This window comes from Lagenorhynchus albirostris, chromosome 4 (genome assembly GCF_949774975.1).
Source record: "Lagenorhynchus albirostris chromosome 4, mLagAlb1.1, whole genome shotgun sequence".
Lineage (NCBI taxonomy): Eukaryota > Metazoa > Chordata > Mammalia > Artiodactyla > Delphinidae > Lagenorhynchus > Lagenorhynchus albirostris.
Window position 1 is genome coordinate 17,561,640 of NC_083098.1, and position 17,659 is coordinate 17,579,298.

A 17,659-nucleotide genomic window follows, 5' to 3' on the forward strand; every position below is an offset into this window, starting at 1 on the left:
GGTGATGCACCAAGGTCGCAATTCTCATGAGTTTTAACATATTAAGAGTACATTATTTACCTAAGACTGAAGGACTGTGCCTCTTACTTTATTAAAAAAAAAAAAAGATAGCCACATCAATTTAATTCCATATATGATGCTACCTATTCAATTTATTAAAAATTAAAATAAACGTAATAATCAAACTGATGCTCCAAACTTACGCTATTCACGTGGAAGACACTACAAGAGAAGACACCATAGAGACTGCCTTGCAATAAGAAGTACAAATTCCTTCTATAGAGATGGAGAAATAAAAGGAAGGACAAATCTAGTTGTCTAAAAGACAATTCACTGTACACATTTTATTTACAGTTTTGTACACTGTCTTAATATGAATGGGACCGCTTTTCTACTTGAGCCATTTTTTAACCAAAGCAAAATAACCTAAGTATAACAAAGTGTTAAAATACAGCATAAAGATACAAAAACAGACATACTAATTCTAATTAGGAATGTAATTATGATGTTACATTTTTTATAATCCACAATTATGTTTAGGAAATCACACAAACATAGATCACTGATTTGAATGAAATGCATAAATTTGTAGCAAAGCTTTGTAGTTACAAAAAAACAAAAAAATTACCAAAGAATGCACAAAATTAATGTTTATTCCACCTTTGTGTCATATTCCTGGATCCTTCACCAATGTTACATGAGGAAAAAAACAAAAGCAAAACAAATGAAAAACTGAAATCAGAATCACTAATGTTATCAAGTAGGGAAACAAATAAATTAAAATCTAGCAGCCATCAGCAAGAGTACAGCACAGACAATGCTGTAAAAAGAAACAAAGAAAATTGTTAGAAAACTGTATGCATCATACTCTTTCAAACCAGCAAAATATGCTCCTGCATACAATGGAACATAAACAGAATCGTTCTCTTGTAAGGTATAGAAATGCAAATTCTTTTCTTTAATATTGTAGATGGGTCAAATGTGTTTGTAATCGTTAATTCTTTTAAGCTATTACAGAGTGAGCCAGGAACACATTTATGGATTCTGGGGACAATGTGTACTGTAATTCTTTGATTGGGATAGTGGACACTCTAGCCAAAATTAAGAAAAAAAAAATATATGAACACAGAAGTACAAGACAAAGGCGAATGAGACTTCTCTTATATCTTAGCAACATTTAGATGGAAATCAAATTTAAATGCAGTCCACTCTGCTTTTGAAGAGGCTTTGGTTCAGCTCCCAAATCTCGATTGCTTGACGCAGTCTCCTATGAGAATACTCAGAAGGTGTCTTCTTAAACAACAAACCTATTTTTAGTGGTGGAGCCGCTCTTAGTAGCTGTGTCTGCATGGGACTGATAACCAATCACTATCTTTGGAGGAAGTCCTAACCTTTCCTTGTATACCCTCCTAGAAGATGAAAAAGAAGAAAAGTAGCCATTAATTTTTATTCAAACATACACCCCAAATCCAGTATTATTACTCTTTACATTAAAAAATAATACCTAGAGAGTGAAATAGGAAATTGCACACCTTTTTCCTTTTAGCAAAATTTACTCTTCATAATCACTTAACCAATATTTGAGAGTCTACTATGTATCAGGTACTGTGATAATTATCAGTAAATTAATAATAAGCAAAGCAAGGACACTCTCTAGGCTCATGGTGTTTACAGTTTAGAGTATTTGATTATTTGTAAACAAATAATCACAAATACATACGGTGGAGCTGTATCACATACGTAATTAATGTATTCAAAATCAATTACATGCACATTTTAATTTTCTGATCTAAAATGCTTCAATTATATTTTACATATAAACCTTAGTAAATATTGTATGTTACTGCAGTTACATTTACCTTACCTATTACCGACAAGAATGCACACACAAAAATCAAACACTGTGAAGGCGATTTATGATATTTTAAGGATAATTTAGAACATAACATGATTTCTGCCTTATATATTAACTCTACAACCTAATTTTCAAATAAGATGTGACTGAGTATCAATGAGGGTAAGCACAGGGGTTGTGATATTAACAAGGAGGATCTAATCTCCTCTTTGAAATCAGAGAACTCTCTCCTTTTAAAAACTCATGAGGTCAAAGTATAATGCTAAGAGAATGAAGCACATCTGAAGGCCAAGGAACAAAAATAAGGCTGTGTGGCTACAGCTCACAAGAAAGGTAAATATGAGAGAGAAGGCCGACAAGGTAAAACTGGGGACAGGTCATCATATGATCTTAGGAGAACATCATAGGTCAAGTTAGGAATCTGGTATCTGAGAAAAAAGAGCAAAATTTTAAAAACAGGCACCAAAATGAAACAAAAATAAAGAGATATATATGGCAAACAACAAAAAAAGAGATTTTCATGGAGCTAAATACTCTAGCAGTATACCACCAGGAAATTTTACTCATGGTAAACAAAAAAATACATGGTAAACAAACAAAAAAAGATAAACAAAAAAAGAGATTTTCATGGAGCTAAAAACTCTAGCAGTATGATACCAGGAAATTTTATTCATACTCTACCCTTCAGAAGACTTTACTACCTTCCTTCGAATAGGGTATTTAAAAATAATTTTATAACTAAAATTATAACTATTATCAGATTTACATTAGGATATAATGTATTACCTTCAATTATACTTAATCACTAAAAATGTCAGAATGAGCACTGAGCCATGCAACTTAAAAGGGTGAAAAAAAATTTTTCCTTGAAAAAGTGAGGCCAAAAGTTTTATAGAGATTTCAAAAATGTTTAATATTGACACAAATAAAAAACTTTCCGAGGAAAGAAGTTCATACTTAGTTTCTTTAACACATTTTCAAAGAAATAGGAGACCCCCACTGTCAGTAAGTTTTAAGGCTGACAGAAAGATCAGGAATATGGTGACGAATCAACAATCAACCTTCTCTTATAAGAAACCCCGTGGAGAATGAAACCTGGAAGATCCCCACATCTTTTAATCCAGAAAGGAATTATGTTCACAGGAGAATTCATAATGTTTGAAAAATCAACATGCAAAGAGGCAAACTAAACATATTGTGACTTATGACTGGTACTTAATTTTAACACAAAATTTAAAGTCCAATTTTACTAATTTAAACATAGTAAAGAGAAAATCTTAGTTAACATTGACTGACATTTGCAGGGGCGGGGGGGAGTGGGGACGACAGGCAACTTTTGCGAATAGTAATATTTGCCAAAAAAAAGTTTTAAAATTTATACATGTGGGTTTTAAATATGGACAAAACCAAGCTACTGTCACTTAAACTTCAATGGCAAATGCCAATATTCACCAAATTATTGAGTATTATACATTAGCATTATGGTTTTAAAGTAGGGCAAAAAAGACATATTCTCATATGCTAAATAATAAAATGCTACATGCTAAAATAGTGATTATATACCCCACTGCTAGGAAAAAGAAATTTTACAGAAGTGAAAAAAATATGAATAAGACACTGAATACCAATACACAGCAGTTCAAGATTATAAAAGTGCTCATGAAAACAAGGAAAATAATGATCTACATAAATACTTTTAATTTAAAAAGTACTTCTACTTTTAGTTATCTATTTTAAAAGAAGCACACAAAAAGCAAAACTTACCCTATATGTGTAACTGCTTCTCTGTTTTCACATTCAGTAGTCCATATTGCTATTTTATCACCTTTAGCTCTAACATTAACCACAGCTCCACATACATCATCACTGTAGTCATCAAAAGACTCTCCAATAAGGCACAGCAGCTTAAAAGAAAAAACCCAAATCTCAAGTTACATTCAATAGATGATAAACAGCTTATTAAGCTGCAAATGTCTCAAATATCTGTATATATACAAAACTGAAAAACAGTTTTTAAATCAAGAGTCGACTTTCTGAATGCCTAAATTATATTTATATATAGTTTTTTGTCCTGGTCTTTAAAAAATTTGTTAATTTGATTCTTTAATACCAAGAACATGATCAGTTTTGTTAACTTTTTTAGCAAATTGGGCAACTGATGTCAGGGCACATAAAAGGTGAATTATTTTATTAATATTCACTTTGCTCTGCTGCTGCTTATACTTGCCAGCAAACATTAATGGAGTAACTGAAAAAGCTGCTTAATTGCCTCTTGTTCTTATTTTTCATGAACATTTTCTAACTTTTAAAAAAATTGTAGTAAATACATGACATAAAATTTACCATATTAACCATTTTTAAGTGTACGGTTCAGTGGCATTAAGTATATTCACATTGTACCACCAACAATCTCCAGAACTTTTGTCATCCTGCAAAACTGAAATGACTTTTTAATGCAGAATTCTAAAATGGTAATTACTAATAATCTCTCCCAAAAGCAAAATTAAGTTTTTTTTTTTAACTTATTTATTTGGTTGCACCGGGTCTTAGTTGCGGCCAGTGGGCTCCTTAGTTGCAGTTCTTGGGCTCCCTCTTTGCAGCTTGCCAGCTCCTTAGTTGCGACATGCGAACTCTTAGTTGCGGCATGCATGTGGGAACTAGTTCCCTGACCAGGTATCGAATCCGGACCCCCTGCATTGGGAGCCGGGAGTCTTAACCACTGCACTGCCAGGGAATTCCCGCAAAATTAAGTTTCTTCTTTAAAAAGCCATTCACTGAAATATTTATTATTGCTCAACTTAGTAAGGGCTAACTATAAACCAGACACTGTCAAGTGATAGGGATACAAAAGAGACTATAATCCCTGCTCCTAAAAGCTTGGGGTTTGAAAACTTTCACTAGAGAAAATGCCTATTATCTCATATTTAATAAATGTCATATGAAGCCAAAAGTTCCAAGTTACATCACAACATATAAGGTGAATGATATCAAGCTACAATTTCACTGTTTTCCTTCACTGATCTAAAAAGTTTAGTATACAGAGCAATACTCTAAGAGGATTGTAAAAAAACTTACATCATACAAAATGTGAGAGGTTACATAATTTTGAACTTACTGAGATGACCAGGATGACCTTATTCTGGAAGGTGAGTCAACTGCCGATCACTTTCTGGATGTGTAGTATGTGGTAGGGAGTTTCACTGTATTAGTATGTAAGAAGTATACAAGATTCACAGGACAGAACAAAATTAAGGGCTGGCTTAGCTAGAGTGGGAATCCTTATCTCATCTTGAATTAAGTAACCAATATAAAATGTAACATAAGTGAAGTTTTAGTATTCCAAAACAGCTTTATAATTTTAAAACCTTACTGTCTCTAGCCAAAAGCGATCGAGGTCACTTCGTCTCTGCTGTTTGTTCAATGTAATGAGCCATCGTCCTCCTCGTTTGTTTTTCTCATCTTCCCACATAGGCTCAATACCATCCTACAAGGTTAGGGAGACAACAATATGAGACAATATTGTTACTTTAACTTGAGATCACCACTAGAAACAGCAAGCAACAACCCTATTAACTATTTACTTTATATCCATAAAAACTGTTAATTGATGTAGTGGGGAAAAAAGCACACAAGACTTAAAGCAAAATTAGAGTACTGACTTGGGCACTTATTAACTATCAAACCTTGGGTTTCACTTAATTTGGAGGCTCTAAAACATTCTGAGTAACAGATACCTTTGAGAAGCTATATACATTTCTATACCTAGAAAATATATTAAAAACTTACACAATTTCAGAGAGCTAATGACTGTCCCACCCACTACCAGCTGACAAAACTCATAAATATCTCAAGGACCCACACACTCCAGGTTAAGAATTCCTGACAAACTCTGGACTTCAGTCTACTCAAATATATAAAGAAGAAACGGATTGGATGACCCATTTGGATTATCAAAGTTCTCCTCAAAATCAATCACAGTATGTGCCCATACAGTCTGACTCACTTAATTTCAATAACTGGGTTCGCCAAAAGGTTTGTTTGGTTTTTTCCCTAAGGTGCATCTAGTAGCGCTCAGTTGTCTTTAACTTCATTCAAAACAATTTCGTTAGATTGTATGTGACAGCTGTCATATCAGCGTGCATTTAAAAAAAGACTTATCAGAATTGGTGAATTTTCATGTAGCCATTTTAATATTGAAGATGGAAGAAAAAAAGCAACATTTTCGGCTTTATTATTTCAAGAAAGGTAAAAATGCAACTGAAATGCAAAAAAAAGAATTGTGCAGTGTATGGAGAAGGTGCTGTGACTGACTGAATGTGTCTAAAGTGGTTTGCAAAGTTTTGTGCTGGAGATTTCTCGCTGGACGATGCTCCCCAGTCAGGCAGACCAGTTGAAGTCGATAGCAATCAAATCAAGACATTAACTGAGAACAATCAACGTAATTACCACACAGGAGAGAGCCAACATACTCAAAATTAAGTGCTGACAATCATTTGCACCAGCTTGGTTATGTGAATCGCTTTGATGTTTAGGTTCCACATAAGTGAAAAAAACCTTCTTGAACATATTCAAGCATGCAATTCTCTACTTAAACATAATGAAAACGTTCCGTTTTTAAAACAAATTGTGACAGGTGATGAAAAGTGGATACTGTACAATAATGTAGAACGGGAGAGATCCTGGGCAAGCTAAATGAACCACCACCAACTACACCAAAGGCTGAATACGTTGTTCAATAAAGTTCTTGGAGGAAATGAAAAATATGCCTTGAATAAATACAATTAGAGAAGAAAAACAAAAACAATTAGAGAAGAAAAACACTAGACGTTTTGAGGAAGGGCAAAACAGAACAATGCTAATTTAACTAGACAACTAGACCTATGAATTATGGGGCTTCAAATGTAGTTCTATTACTTTAAAACATGGTTTAACTAAATTAAATGTGTATTTTATTTTTACTTAAAAAATGTGTCTTTTATTTCTACCAAAAAGGCACTTTTTGGCCAACCCAATGTTTATACTAAAATAGGGCAAAATATATTTATGCTAAAACCTGGTAAAGCTAATTTAATTATTCTCCAAGCACCACAACATTAACTATTCCTAAGTTTATGGCAAGATTTTTTAATGAATACCTGAATGGTCCAGTCTTATAATAAATATATGAAGTCACCAATTAAACATACCTTAAAAAGTGAGTAGTCACAGCCAGGCATTAAATTACTAGACAACTGGATATGGTTGTACAGACTAGATAAAAGAAAAGAACAATTATAAACATAGCATATGTAATGCAAAGTTTAGGTGCGTACATATACATTCAGAAAATATGATAAAAATAAGATAAAAACTCATGTTTACTTCCCACCCCCATGAAGTCAATTTCTGAAATGGACCAAACAGATCTCAGTAACAGTCAGCTTCAAGAATCAACATCTGATGATTTTCAAGAAAATATTTTTAATAATTTTATTCTGACAAGTTTGATGTATTAGTTAACTTAATACATACATATGTATATACAAGAAACTGAAAAGAGAGGTATGAGGTGGCTTTAAGTAGATGAAAGAATCCGTGAGGCTAATGAGCAGTTTTAAACACACAAAAAGACAAATCAAGAGAAAGCAAGACAAACTCCCTGACCATCAGGATTGCATGACTAAAGTAAGTCAACATTATTATCCTTGAAAGTATCCAAGAGCGGGACAGATCAATGGTTCCCAAACACCACACACCATTACTAGTTTAAGTCAGCATAATAATCTTTTGGGGAGCTTTTAAAAACAAAACAGGACTTCCCTGGTGGCGCAGTGGTTAAGAATCCACCTGCCAATGCAGGGGACACAGGTTCGAGCCCTGGTCTGGCAAGATCCCACATGTCACGGAACAATTAAGCCCGTGCGCCACAACTACTGAGCCCGTGTGCCACAATTACTGAAGCCCGCCTGTCTAGAGCCCGTGCTCCACAACAAGAGAAGCCTCTGCAATGAGAAGCCCACGTACCGCAACTAAGAGTAGGCCCCGCTCACCGCAATTAGAGAAAGCCCACACACAGCAAGACCCAATGCAGCCAAAAATAAATTTATTAAAATAGCAACCAAAAAAAATAAAAATAAAAAAAAGTTCCTTACCCTACTTCTTGAGATTTTAATTCCTTAAGTGTAGGATGGAACCATAGAATCTGTACTTTTAAACTACTTCCCAAATAGTAATATCTAACTAAGGATAATAACACCATCCATGGTCACTAGTCATATAGCTAAGATCATCACTTCTGTATAAAATATTGGAGACAGGCAAAGCATTCTTACTCTGTTGCCCGTTTTATAACAATTTTACTGTGATAGACTTCAGGAGATCAAATGATCTAGGCTTCTACCTTCAGGCTAGTGAAATATCTAAATTAAAATTTTTAAAATTTCTTGAAAAATGTTTTCAGGGCTTCCCTGGTGGCACAGTGGTTGAGAGCCTGCCTGCCAATGCAGGGGACGCGGGTTTGTGCCCCGGTCCGGGAAGATCCCACATGCCGCGGAGCGGCTGGGCCCGTGAGCCATGGCCGCTGAGCCTGCGCGTCCGGAGCCTGTGCTCCGCAATGGGAGAGGCCACAACAGTGAGAGGCCCGTGTACCGCTAAGAAAGAAAAAAAAAAAAAAAAAAGTTTTCAATTAAAAGTGACCACTCAAAGTGGTCTCAATATACAGTTTTCTCTAATTATTCTATGCTTTGTTTTCAGTGATTCAAATGCATACTAAATGCCTAATATGGGCAAAGCACTAGAAATATACAGAAAATTGTTTCTGCCCTGGAGGAAATATACATTACATGCATAAATTTTCTAATCACAATCTGTTAGTCTGTATGCTACACTCAGGGAGTTAACATTAAACATAAGAATCACATCACTGATATGATCCAAAATACACCAGCTGAACAAATTAGAATACTTAGATAACTGCTAGGTAATTTACAGCTCTTAAAAATGTTTTCAACAAGTTGTATCTTTCATGTTCTCAAGTAGTTTCTCCCCATACATTTTTCAAGCAAATAGACATACTAAATCAACTTTGTTTTTAAAGAATCAATATTCCAAAACTTCCTGAAAAGAACTTTGTCATTTTAAATCATATTTTGAAGTCATGCAAAGATTTAAGACCCCGAAATCTTAACTATTTGCTAAATTGAAACAAAATCTCAAAAATATTTCAACTATTCTTCTTGATGTTGACCACGAAGTATAATGAGATTAATAAACTATCATCAGAGATATTGTCATTCTTTGACAAACCCTGAATTATGAGCAGTTCAGCCTTTGAAATCTTGGAATCTCTATCACAGGAAATCCAGATATTATACTGGAAAGAGTCTGCAGAAATAACGGCCTAAGAAAGCTCTGGAATACCTAAGAATAGGGCAAATGTATCTAGGCAACCAAGAAAGGGGACAAGCTCCTAAAAGTTGTTGGAAATTCTAGCAACAATAAAGGATTCTCAACGAAAGAGATCTCAGGACAAAGAATAGAGAATAGGCAGAGCTAAAAGACGACAAGACGGAAGCTTTCTAAAACTGATGAGGAATCATCACCAATTCAAACAGTTGTGAGAAGATGGACACACAAAAAGGTGAATATTAACTGTTCACAACTTACCCTTCATTTTGTGAATGCAACTTAAAATGAAAAATTACACAACAAACATCCTAAAATGAATGGTTACTTACGCCCAAAAGTCTTCAACAGTATCAAACTTAGAGATCAGCCGAAGGTTTGCTTGCCAAGTTTTGCTTTTATCATTTTTAAAAAACCAGAGTGCCCATCTAAAAACAGAAAGTCAGTGTCAAAAAAAAAAAAAAAGACGTAGCTTTACATCCATGGTCAAAGCAGCATTATTCACAACAGCCAAAAGGGGGAAGTGTCTATTGTCAGATGAATGAACAAAATGTAGTGTGGAATATTAAACAGCCTTAAAAAGGAAGGAAAGTGAAAAGAGTCCATCAAAGAAGACAAATACTGTATGATCCACTTGTATGAGGCACCTAGAGTAATAAAGTAGAATGGTGGTTGCCAGGGGCTAAAAGGGAAGGGGAATGGAGAGTTGTTGTTTAATGGGTAGAGAGTTTAAGGTTTTCTGCAAGATAAAGAGAGTTCGGGGTGGCGGGGGTGGGGGGGACTGGTTGCACAACAATGGGGGTGTATTTAACACTATTGAACTGTACATTTTAAAATGGTTGATAGTAAATTTTATATATGTGTTTTACCACAATTAAAAATAAATAAAATAAATAAAAATTTTATGTATAATAGCAAATGAGTAGTTTTCTCTATTTGTTTCATTTAAAAAGTATATATTTGGGGAGTTCCCTGGTGGCCTAGTGGTTAGGATTTGGGGAACTGAGATCCTGCAAGCCATGTGGTGTGGCTAAAAAATAAATAAATAGATAAATAAAATGAAAAGTATGTGTTTTGTACCTACTATGTAACAGATTCTCTGCTATACTTAGAGATCCACTGAGGCTCATCCCACAGGGAATTCACAGAAATGTTGTACAGAGACAATTACAATGTCCTAAGTGCTATGATAGAGATAATTAAGCACAGTTATTTAAGAAAAACAGACTAGGAGCACTTAACTGGAAAGGCTAAGTGGGGAATAGGGAAGCTGAATTTACAGAGAAACAAGAGGAGAGAAATGAGAGCACTAGGAATGGGGGCGGGGGGGGACTCATACAAACGGGAATATAATACAGGGATTCACTGAATAATGTTACCACAGATATATTCTGAAATAATGCATATTAGTTTCTATATATCTGTATATACTTTGTCTAAAAAAGTTTTATTCTAATACTTTGAAGACAAACTCATGTCACATAAAAGTTATGCTTAAATATTATCATCCCAATATGATTCATCTTTAGTAAAACTGTATTTTCTGAATTACTATACCACCTCTAAGGAAATTTCACTTACTCATTGATAAAAATGTTGTCTGAAGACAGGTTTCCAAGTGGACATATATTTCATAACTTTATGGTTAATGCTTGATAATCTCAGACATAAAAATGAGATGCATTTCAGCACCTACTTGATAATGTGTATTTGCCAACCCACTCTCAAGGAAAAAAATTTTTTTAAAAAAGCAAAGGCAGAAAAACTATTAAACATACACACACAGTGTCAAGTATTATACTCTGGATTTCTAAAATTAATTCAGTCTTTCCTCAAAAATTTAAAAATAGAACTACCACTGGATCCAGCAATTCCACTTCTGGGCATTTATCAGAAGAAAATGAAAATGAAAACACTAACTTGAAAAAGATATGTGCCCCCCCTCCCATGATAAGCAAAGACATGGAAGCAACTTAAGTGTCCATCAAGGCATGAATAAGGAAAATATGGTGTATATATATATACATTTTCAATGGATTATTCCGTCATAAAAATGAAGGAAATCTTGCTGTTTGCAACATGGATGGACCCTGAGGACTTTGTGCTAAGTTAAATAAATCAGACGCTAGACAGGAAAAACAAATACTGTATGATCTCGCTGATATGTGCAATCTTAAAAAAAACTTAAAAAAAACAAACTAACCCCCCAAAAAAACACCCCAAGCTCACTGATACAGAGAACAGATTGGTGGTTCCCAGAGGCATAAGGGTGGGGGAATGCATGAAGGGGGTCAAATGATACACACTTCCAGTTGTAAAATAAATAAGTCATGGGGATGTAAAGTACAACATGGTGATAATACTGCATTGCAAATCTGAAAGTTGCTAAGGGACTAAATCTTAAAAGTTCTCAACACCAGAAAAAAAATTTATAAATATGTATTGTGACAGATGTTGACTTACTGTAATCATTTCACAATACATACAAATACTGAATCATGTTGTACATCTGAAACTGTTACACCTCAATTAAAAATAATAAAATAAATAATAAAATTTAATTCCATCTTTAAAAAAAATTGCATTCAGCCATTAAACATATAAAGATATATCCTAAGAAAATAATTGGATAACTAAGCAAAAATGTTTGTACAGGAATGTTAATTTTGGAAAATTTTGGAAACATCTTAAGTGCCTACCAACAGTTCTCAAAATGTGGTTTACAGGCCCCTAGGGGATCCTAAGGCCCTTTCAAGTGAGTAAAAGCTATTTCATAAAAATGCTAAGACATTTTATTTTTCACTGTGTTGATATCTGCACTGATGATGCAAAAGCAACGGTTGGTAAACCTACTGGTGCCGTACACAGCAAGAATTATACAGTGGCACCTATTTGTACTAGTAGTCACTGTATCCTTTATTATCACCAACTCTCACAGTAATAATGTCAGTTTCAGTTAAGAATGCCACTGAATGGAAACCAGCAGTAAAAACTACTGGTTTCATTAAATTTCAATCTGTGTACATGTCTTTTTCTGCACAAAAAATATTTCTGCATACCAAATATCAATACGATGCTTAGGCAATTGAGTTGTGAGGTGAACTAGTTACTTTTTTCAAAGAACACCACTTTTACTTGGAAGAAGATTGGCTGATCAACCATGATTATTTCTTGAGAAATGAACAGACTGAGCCAGCTGCTAAAATTTGAGCTTTCAGGAGAAAATCAGAATTTTGGAAAGCATGTGTCACTGTGCACTTAACAATTTAATGACACTTGACGATATTTCTGATGAGTTTAGGTAGTGATAATAATTAATGTTATTGTTTTGATATCATATAATGAAAAGTGCCAATATTTGGAAGATCTGCAAACTCAATGAACCAATATTATCCAAATGACCAGAGGTGTGCATGGGTGAAGGATACATTCCAAATGCAAGATAGACCAATGGATTTTAATGTAACAGGGTAGAAAAAGTTCTTGGATATGGTTTCAGATTCTACAATTCAACTAACATATAAGAAACCTAGCATCAAAGGAAGGAGATAGTCATAATTATTTTAAAAGGCTATTAAAATTTCTCCTCCCTTTTCCAACCATGTACCTGTCTGAGGCCGTATTTTATTCTCATACTTTCTCTGAAACAACTTATCTCCAAAGACAATGCAACTATGAAGCAACTATGAAAATCCAGCTGACTTCTATTAAGTCAGGCACTTAAAAAGATTTACAGAAATACTTCCCACTATGTATTTTTAATGTATTCTTCCACTACGTATTTTTTATTTTGAATAAATTTTTTTCATAAAAATTATTTACATTAACATGCAATGGGTTAAGTACATATATAATTTTACATTTTTAAACATTTATTTTCTAATATAGCAAATGAAAATAGATAAAAATCTACATAACCAAAGCACTGTGGAATCCTCAATAATTTTTAAGAATGTAAAGGGGCCATGAGCCCAAAGAAGTTAAGATTTAAATAAAATATAAATAATATAATACATGCAAGAGACTGCTAGGCAGCTATTAAATAGGATAATTGTGTGAGTAAAATTCTCCTAAGACTGACATGAAACCCAGAAACCATGGAAGCAAGCTGGTATTTGATTACATGAAAATCAAAAACCTCTAAAATAACATAACTCCTTAGACAATGTTGAAAGACAAATGATTTGGAAATGCATTTTCAACCTAATTCCCCCCTTGAATGGGTGAACATCCCTAATACACAATGCTTGGAAATAAACTTGGGAAGATAACCCAAAAGAAAATAATAGACAAAAGAACTGAACAGACTGCTCATAGGTAAAAAAACAAATAAGCGATTGTTTTCAACAAAAATGTCTTGAAATTTCAATAAAAGAAATGCAAATTTAAAACAATAAGACACTGTTTTCACAAATCAATCTAGAACCAATCTGATAGGCAATTAAATTTAAGATTGATGGTGTTGCCAAGGATGTAGAAACCAGTAACTCTTAAACTGTTAAGAGTCTAATAAGCTGATAAAGAAGGATAATTTGGGGCTTCCCTGGTGGCGCAGTGGTTAAGAGTCCGCCTGCCGAAGCAGGGGACACAGGTTTGTGCCCCGGTCCGGGAAGATCCCACATGCCGCGGAGCAAATGGGCCCATGAGCCATGGCCACTGAGCCTGCGCATCTGGAGCCTGTGCTCTGCAACAGGAGAGGCCACAACAGTGAGAGGCCCGCACACAGAAGAAAAAAAAAAAAAAAGAAGGATAATTTGGCAATCTCTAAAAAGGTAGTTAAAAGGTAGTCTTTAACCTAAGAACTCTGAAATTTTACCCTAGATATATTCACACAACTGCAAAAAAATATATAAGGACGTATACTTTATAGCACTGTTTGTAAATAGAAAAAAATTCTATATACACATTAATGTAAGCCTGATAAAATACGTGACTATATATTCATTTAATACAAGGCAGTGGTTTAAAATAATGAGTCAAAACCTGCATATACAAACAAAAAAACTCAACCGTATGACCATCTATATAAAAAAAGTATATATATGCATATTGAAAGGTTTTGGAAAAATACAAACCAAATTTTTAACACTGACTATTCTGGGGAATAGAGAAAAGCAAAATGGGGAAGAAGGTATCAGAAAAAAGTGGAGAACTTTTACTTTATATACTTTGTACCCCAATAATTTAATCTTTCTTATAATAATATAGTGGTTTTTTTAAAAAAGAAAACATAATTCTGCAATATTTACAAGAAGTAAATAATGAAGAAACTACCAAAATTGGAACCAAAAATGTCTTAAAATAGTTTTCCATATAATACTATTTTACACAAGAAATAGAATTGGTAAGAGAAATTGAAATCCTCACAAACTTCATTTTAGGATTTAATCAAGTTTGTTCACTGATAGGACAGGAATCTCTTCTCAGATTTCACTTAAGCTATGAGGGATACATGCCTTGATTACTTCTCCCCACAAAACAGCAACACTAAGAACTGTGTTCACAGTCAGAAGACAGAGCTAGCTTTTTATATACGACTGAAAAGATGAAAAAACATACTTTAAAAGTTTGGGTACTGCTGCTAGGTTAGCTAAATGAAATTGCCACTAATCAACGTTCAACTATTACCTTTGGCACAATGCTTTCCTGAGGAAGAATTTTTACCCTTTATGGACTATTTGACCTTTGACATCTCACTCACGGGCTGACAATTCCCATTGTCTAGAGAACTGCTGAATCACAGGTCTCCTATGAAAAAACTACTGAATGTGTTTGGACTATTATTTCAATAGGTCTACCATGATAACGAAGAAATGATAAAAAATAAAGGGACATAAAGGGACAACACATTTTTCAGATAAATGAAACTAAATTATAGACAGTCTCATGGGATCTTTAAGGTAAAGAGAGTAAAAGGCCTGGGAGTGGGGGGAATGAAAGGAACTGAAGATCCTCATAAGTTAATTCCTTTAATGAAAGGAATTAAAGATCCTCAAAAGTTAACTCCAATTTACTTTCCTCCAGATTCTTACAATGTTTCTGAGTTGCCATTTTCTTCCCACCATCAGCTCTCAGGGAATGTGTTAATTTTCATCATGTAAGCCAGAAAGACAATCAAGTAAAAAACATAAACATACTGGGAAGTGGTAGGGTAGAGATAGGAAAAACCATATACTGAACTATTAAACTACTACACAGTAACTATGAAAACTTAACTCATCCTAAACTCTCCTCTTTTCCTCACCTAACTTCTCTTAAATACAACCAACCAATCTCCAGCCTCCACATCCCCTAGCTCTCTTTTCTCCTTCACAGACCAACTTCAAATTGCCTATTCCTGCTCTATACATTTGTATACTTTCTATTCACTCTTCAAACTATGCCAATCTTCTTCCATCACCTGCTCTACTAAACTTTCTCCAATGTTAGCAAGGACTTATTGTTCAATCCAATGAACATTTGGCCTTTCTGTGGCAAATATGCTTATCTTGTCCTAAAATAAACCATCTGCTTGGTTTCCATGACCAAGCACTCTTTCCTAGTTTATACAGTTTATATGTCTATACCCTTCAAAGGCATTCTTTTTTTAAAAATTTTACTGAAGTACAGTTGATTTACAATGTTATGTTAATGTCAACTATACAGCAAAGTGACTCAGTTATACATATACATATATTCTTTTTCATATTCTTTTCCATTATGGTTTATCACAGGATACTGAACGTAGTTCCCTGTGCTATACAGTAGGACCTTGCTGTTTATCCATTCTAGATGCACCAGTTTGCATCTGCTAATCCCAAACTCCCAGCCCATCCCTCCCCCACACCCCTCCCACTTTGCAACCACAAGACTGTTCTCTTCATAGGCACTCTTACTCAAAAATATCACCTATGGGCTTCCCTGGTGGCGCAGTGGTTGAGAGTCCGCCTGCCGATGCAGGGGACGCGGGTTCGTACCCCAGTCTGGGAAGATCCCACATGCCACGGAGTGGCTGAGCCCGTGAGCCATGGCCGCTGAGCCTGCGCGTCCGGGGACTGCGCTCCGCAGTGGGAGAGGCCACAGCAGTGAGAGGCCCGCGTACGCAAAAAAAAGAAAAAAAAAATCACCTATGTGCTAATATTCCAAGCCTCTGTTGTGAGAACTCATTTACTACTGTGCTCTCAATTACCATCAATTACCAATGAATTTCAAACCACTCTTTCAAAGTTCTACTATCTGAGTTCAAGATTCACACATAAAACTGCTTGCTAGACATGGGTCATCCAAATGAAAATGGAATCCTTCACCTATCTAAAACTAGTCTCATCTAACTTTTCCCTCCAAACCTGTCCCATTCACCATTTACCTTGCGGCCTAAGTCAGAACACCTATGTGTCAGAAAGCTTACCTGTTCTGTAAAGGATGTTTAATATAGTGCTCTGGGTTAGCAACCTCCTGATTAGATTCTGTTTTCTCTTCTTCTGTAGGTGGGGGATTAGGAGTAGGGGTGGTTTCCTAGTGGAAAATAATTAAACATTATGAACTTCTTAACATGAAGAAATAACATTAAGAAATTTCTTTATTTTTAAATTTTTACTGAAATATAGTTAATTCACAATGCTGTGAAAAATTAATTCCTACGACAGCAATACTCTAAATAAATCTGAACCAATATTGTCCATATTTTTTTTAAGGAGAATGAATTAACAGCAGAAGCACTGGATAAAATAGACCACAGATCAAACTCTAAGCACCAGACTCTTCATTCTAGCATCTCTTCATTATGAGCAAAAGGTTTCTCAAATTTAAAAACATAATAATAATAATTTTGTATATTGTTACCTTCCACTTACACATTTTAATATAAGATTGTTAGAGACCATGGAAAAAAGTTGGGAAAATCAAGTACCTTTCTTAACATACTAAACACAGTGCATAGTGGGAGTGGGGGAGATACAATTAAAGTTTGGAGAGTATATTAACTATATCACAATGACACAAACACAAAAATCTTTATAAAGTGACCAAGGCAATACTACACAGGTCCTTGCTTTCATGTTACACTGTTATTATATATGGTGACAAAGTTCAGCAACTTCTGTCATTTTCAATTGGCCCTAAGCAAAAAAGCTGGACATTGGCTTGAACTTAAATTCTTCTAGGCTAGACATAATTGTCATCTAAAAATGTCAGGGAAAAAGGGAGGCTGGGAATAATAAGTGTTCTCCACATTAATCCATGTAACTCTTCACCCTACTATAAATTGGTATCAACAGATAGCTAAGAAAAGGGACCAGACGCTGAAACAAAAGCTGATACACAGGAGGGCACTGAAACAAGGGTTTGGATATCAGATTTAAATCCAACTAGCAAACCAATACAGATATATGTTCACATTAACAACATTCTGTAAATCAGAGATGTATGATCTAAAAAAAAGAC

The 17,659-nt window shown here is 34.6% G+C and overlaps 1 protein-coding gene across 2 annotated transcripts in view; it reads right to left on the reverse strand.

Moving 5' to 3' along the window:
- Nucleotides 1–314: 314 nt before the first annotated feature.
- Nucleotides 315–17,659, reverse strand: part of EIF4E (eukaryotic translation initiation factor 4E) — a 112,734-nt gene continuing 95,389 nt past the window's right edge. For both annotated transcript variants that reach the window (XM_060147597.1, XM_060147598.1), the window contains 6 exons: nt 16,626–16,732; nt 9,571–9,666; nt 7,042–7,105; nt 5,226–5,339; nt 3,620–3,759; nt 315–1,409 (listed from right to left, as the gene is read on the reverse strand). In XM_060147597.1, coding sequence (XP_060003580.1) covers nt 1,295–1,409; nt 3,620–3,759; nt 5,226–5,339; nt 7,042–7,105; nt 9,571–9,666; nt 16,626–16,732 — 636 coding nt within the window. In that variant the 3' untranslated portion in view covers nt 315–1,294. The remainder of the gene's footprint in view (nt 1,410–3,619; nt 3,760–5,225; nt 5,340–7,041; nt 7,106–9,570; nt 9,667–16,625; nt 16,733–17,659) is intronic.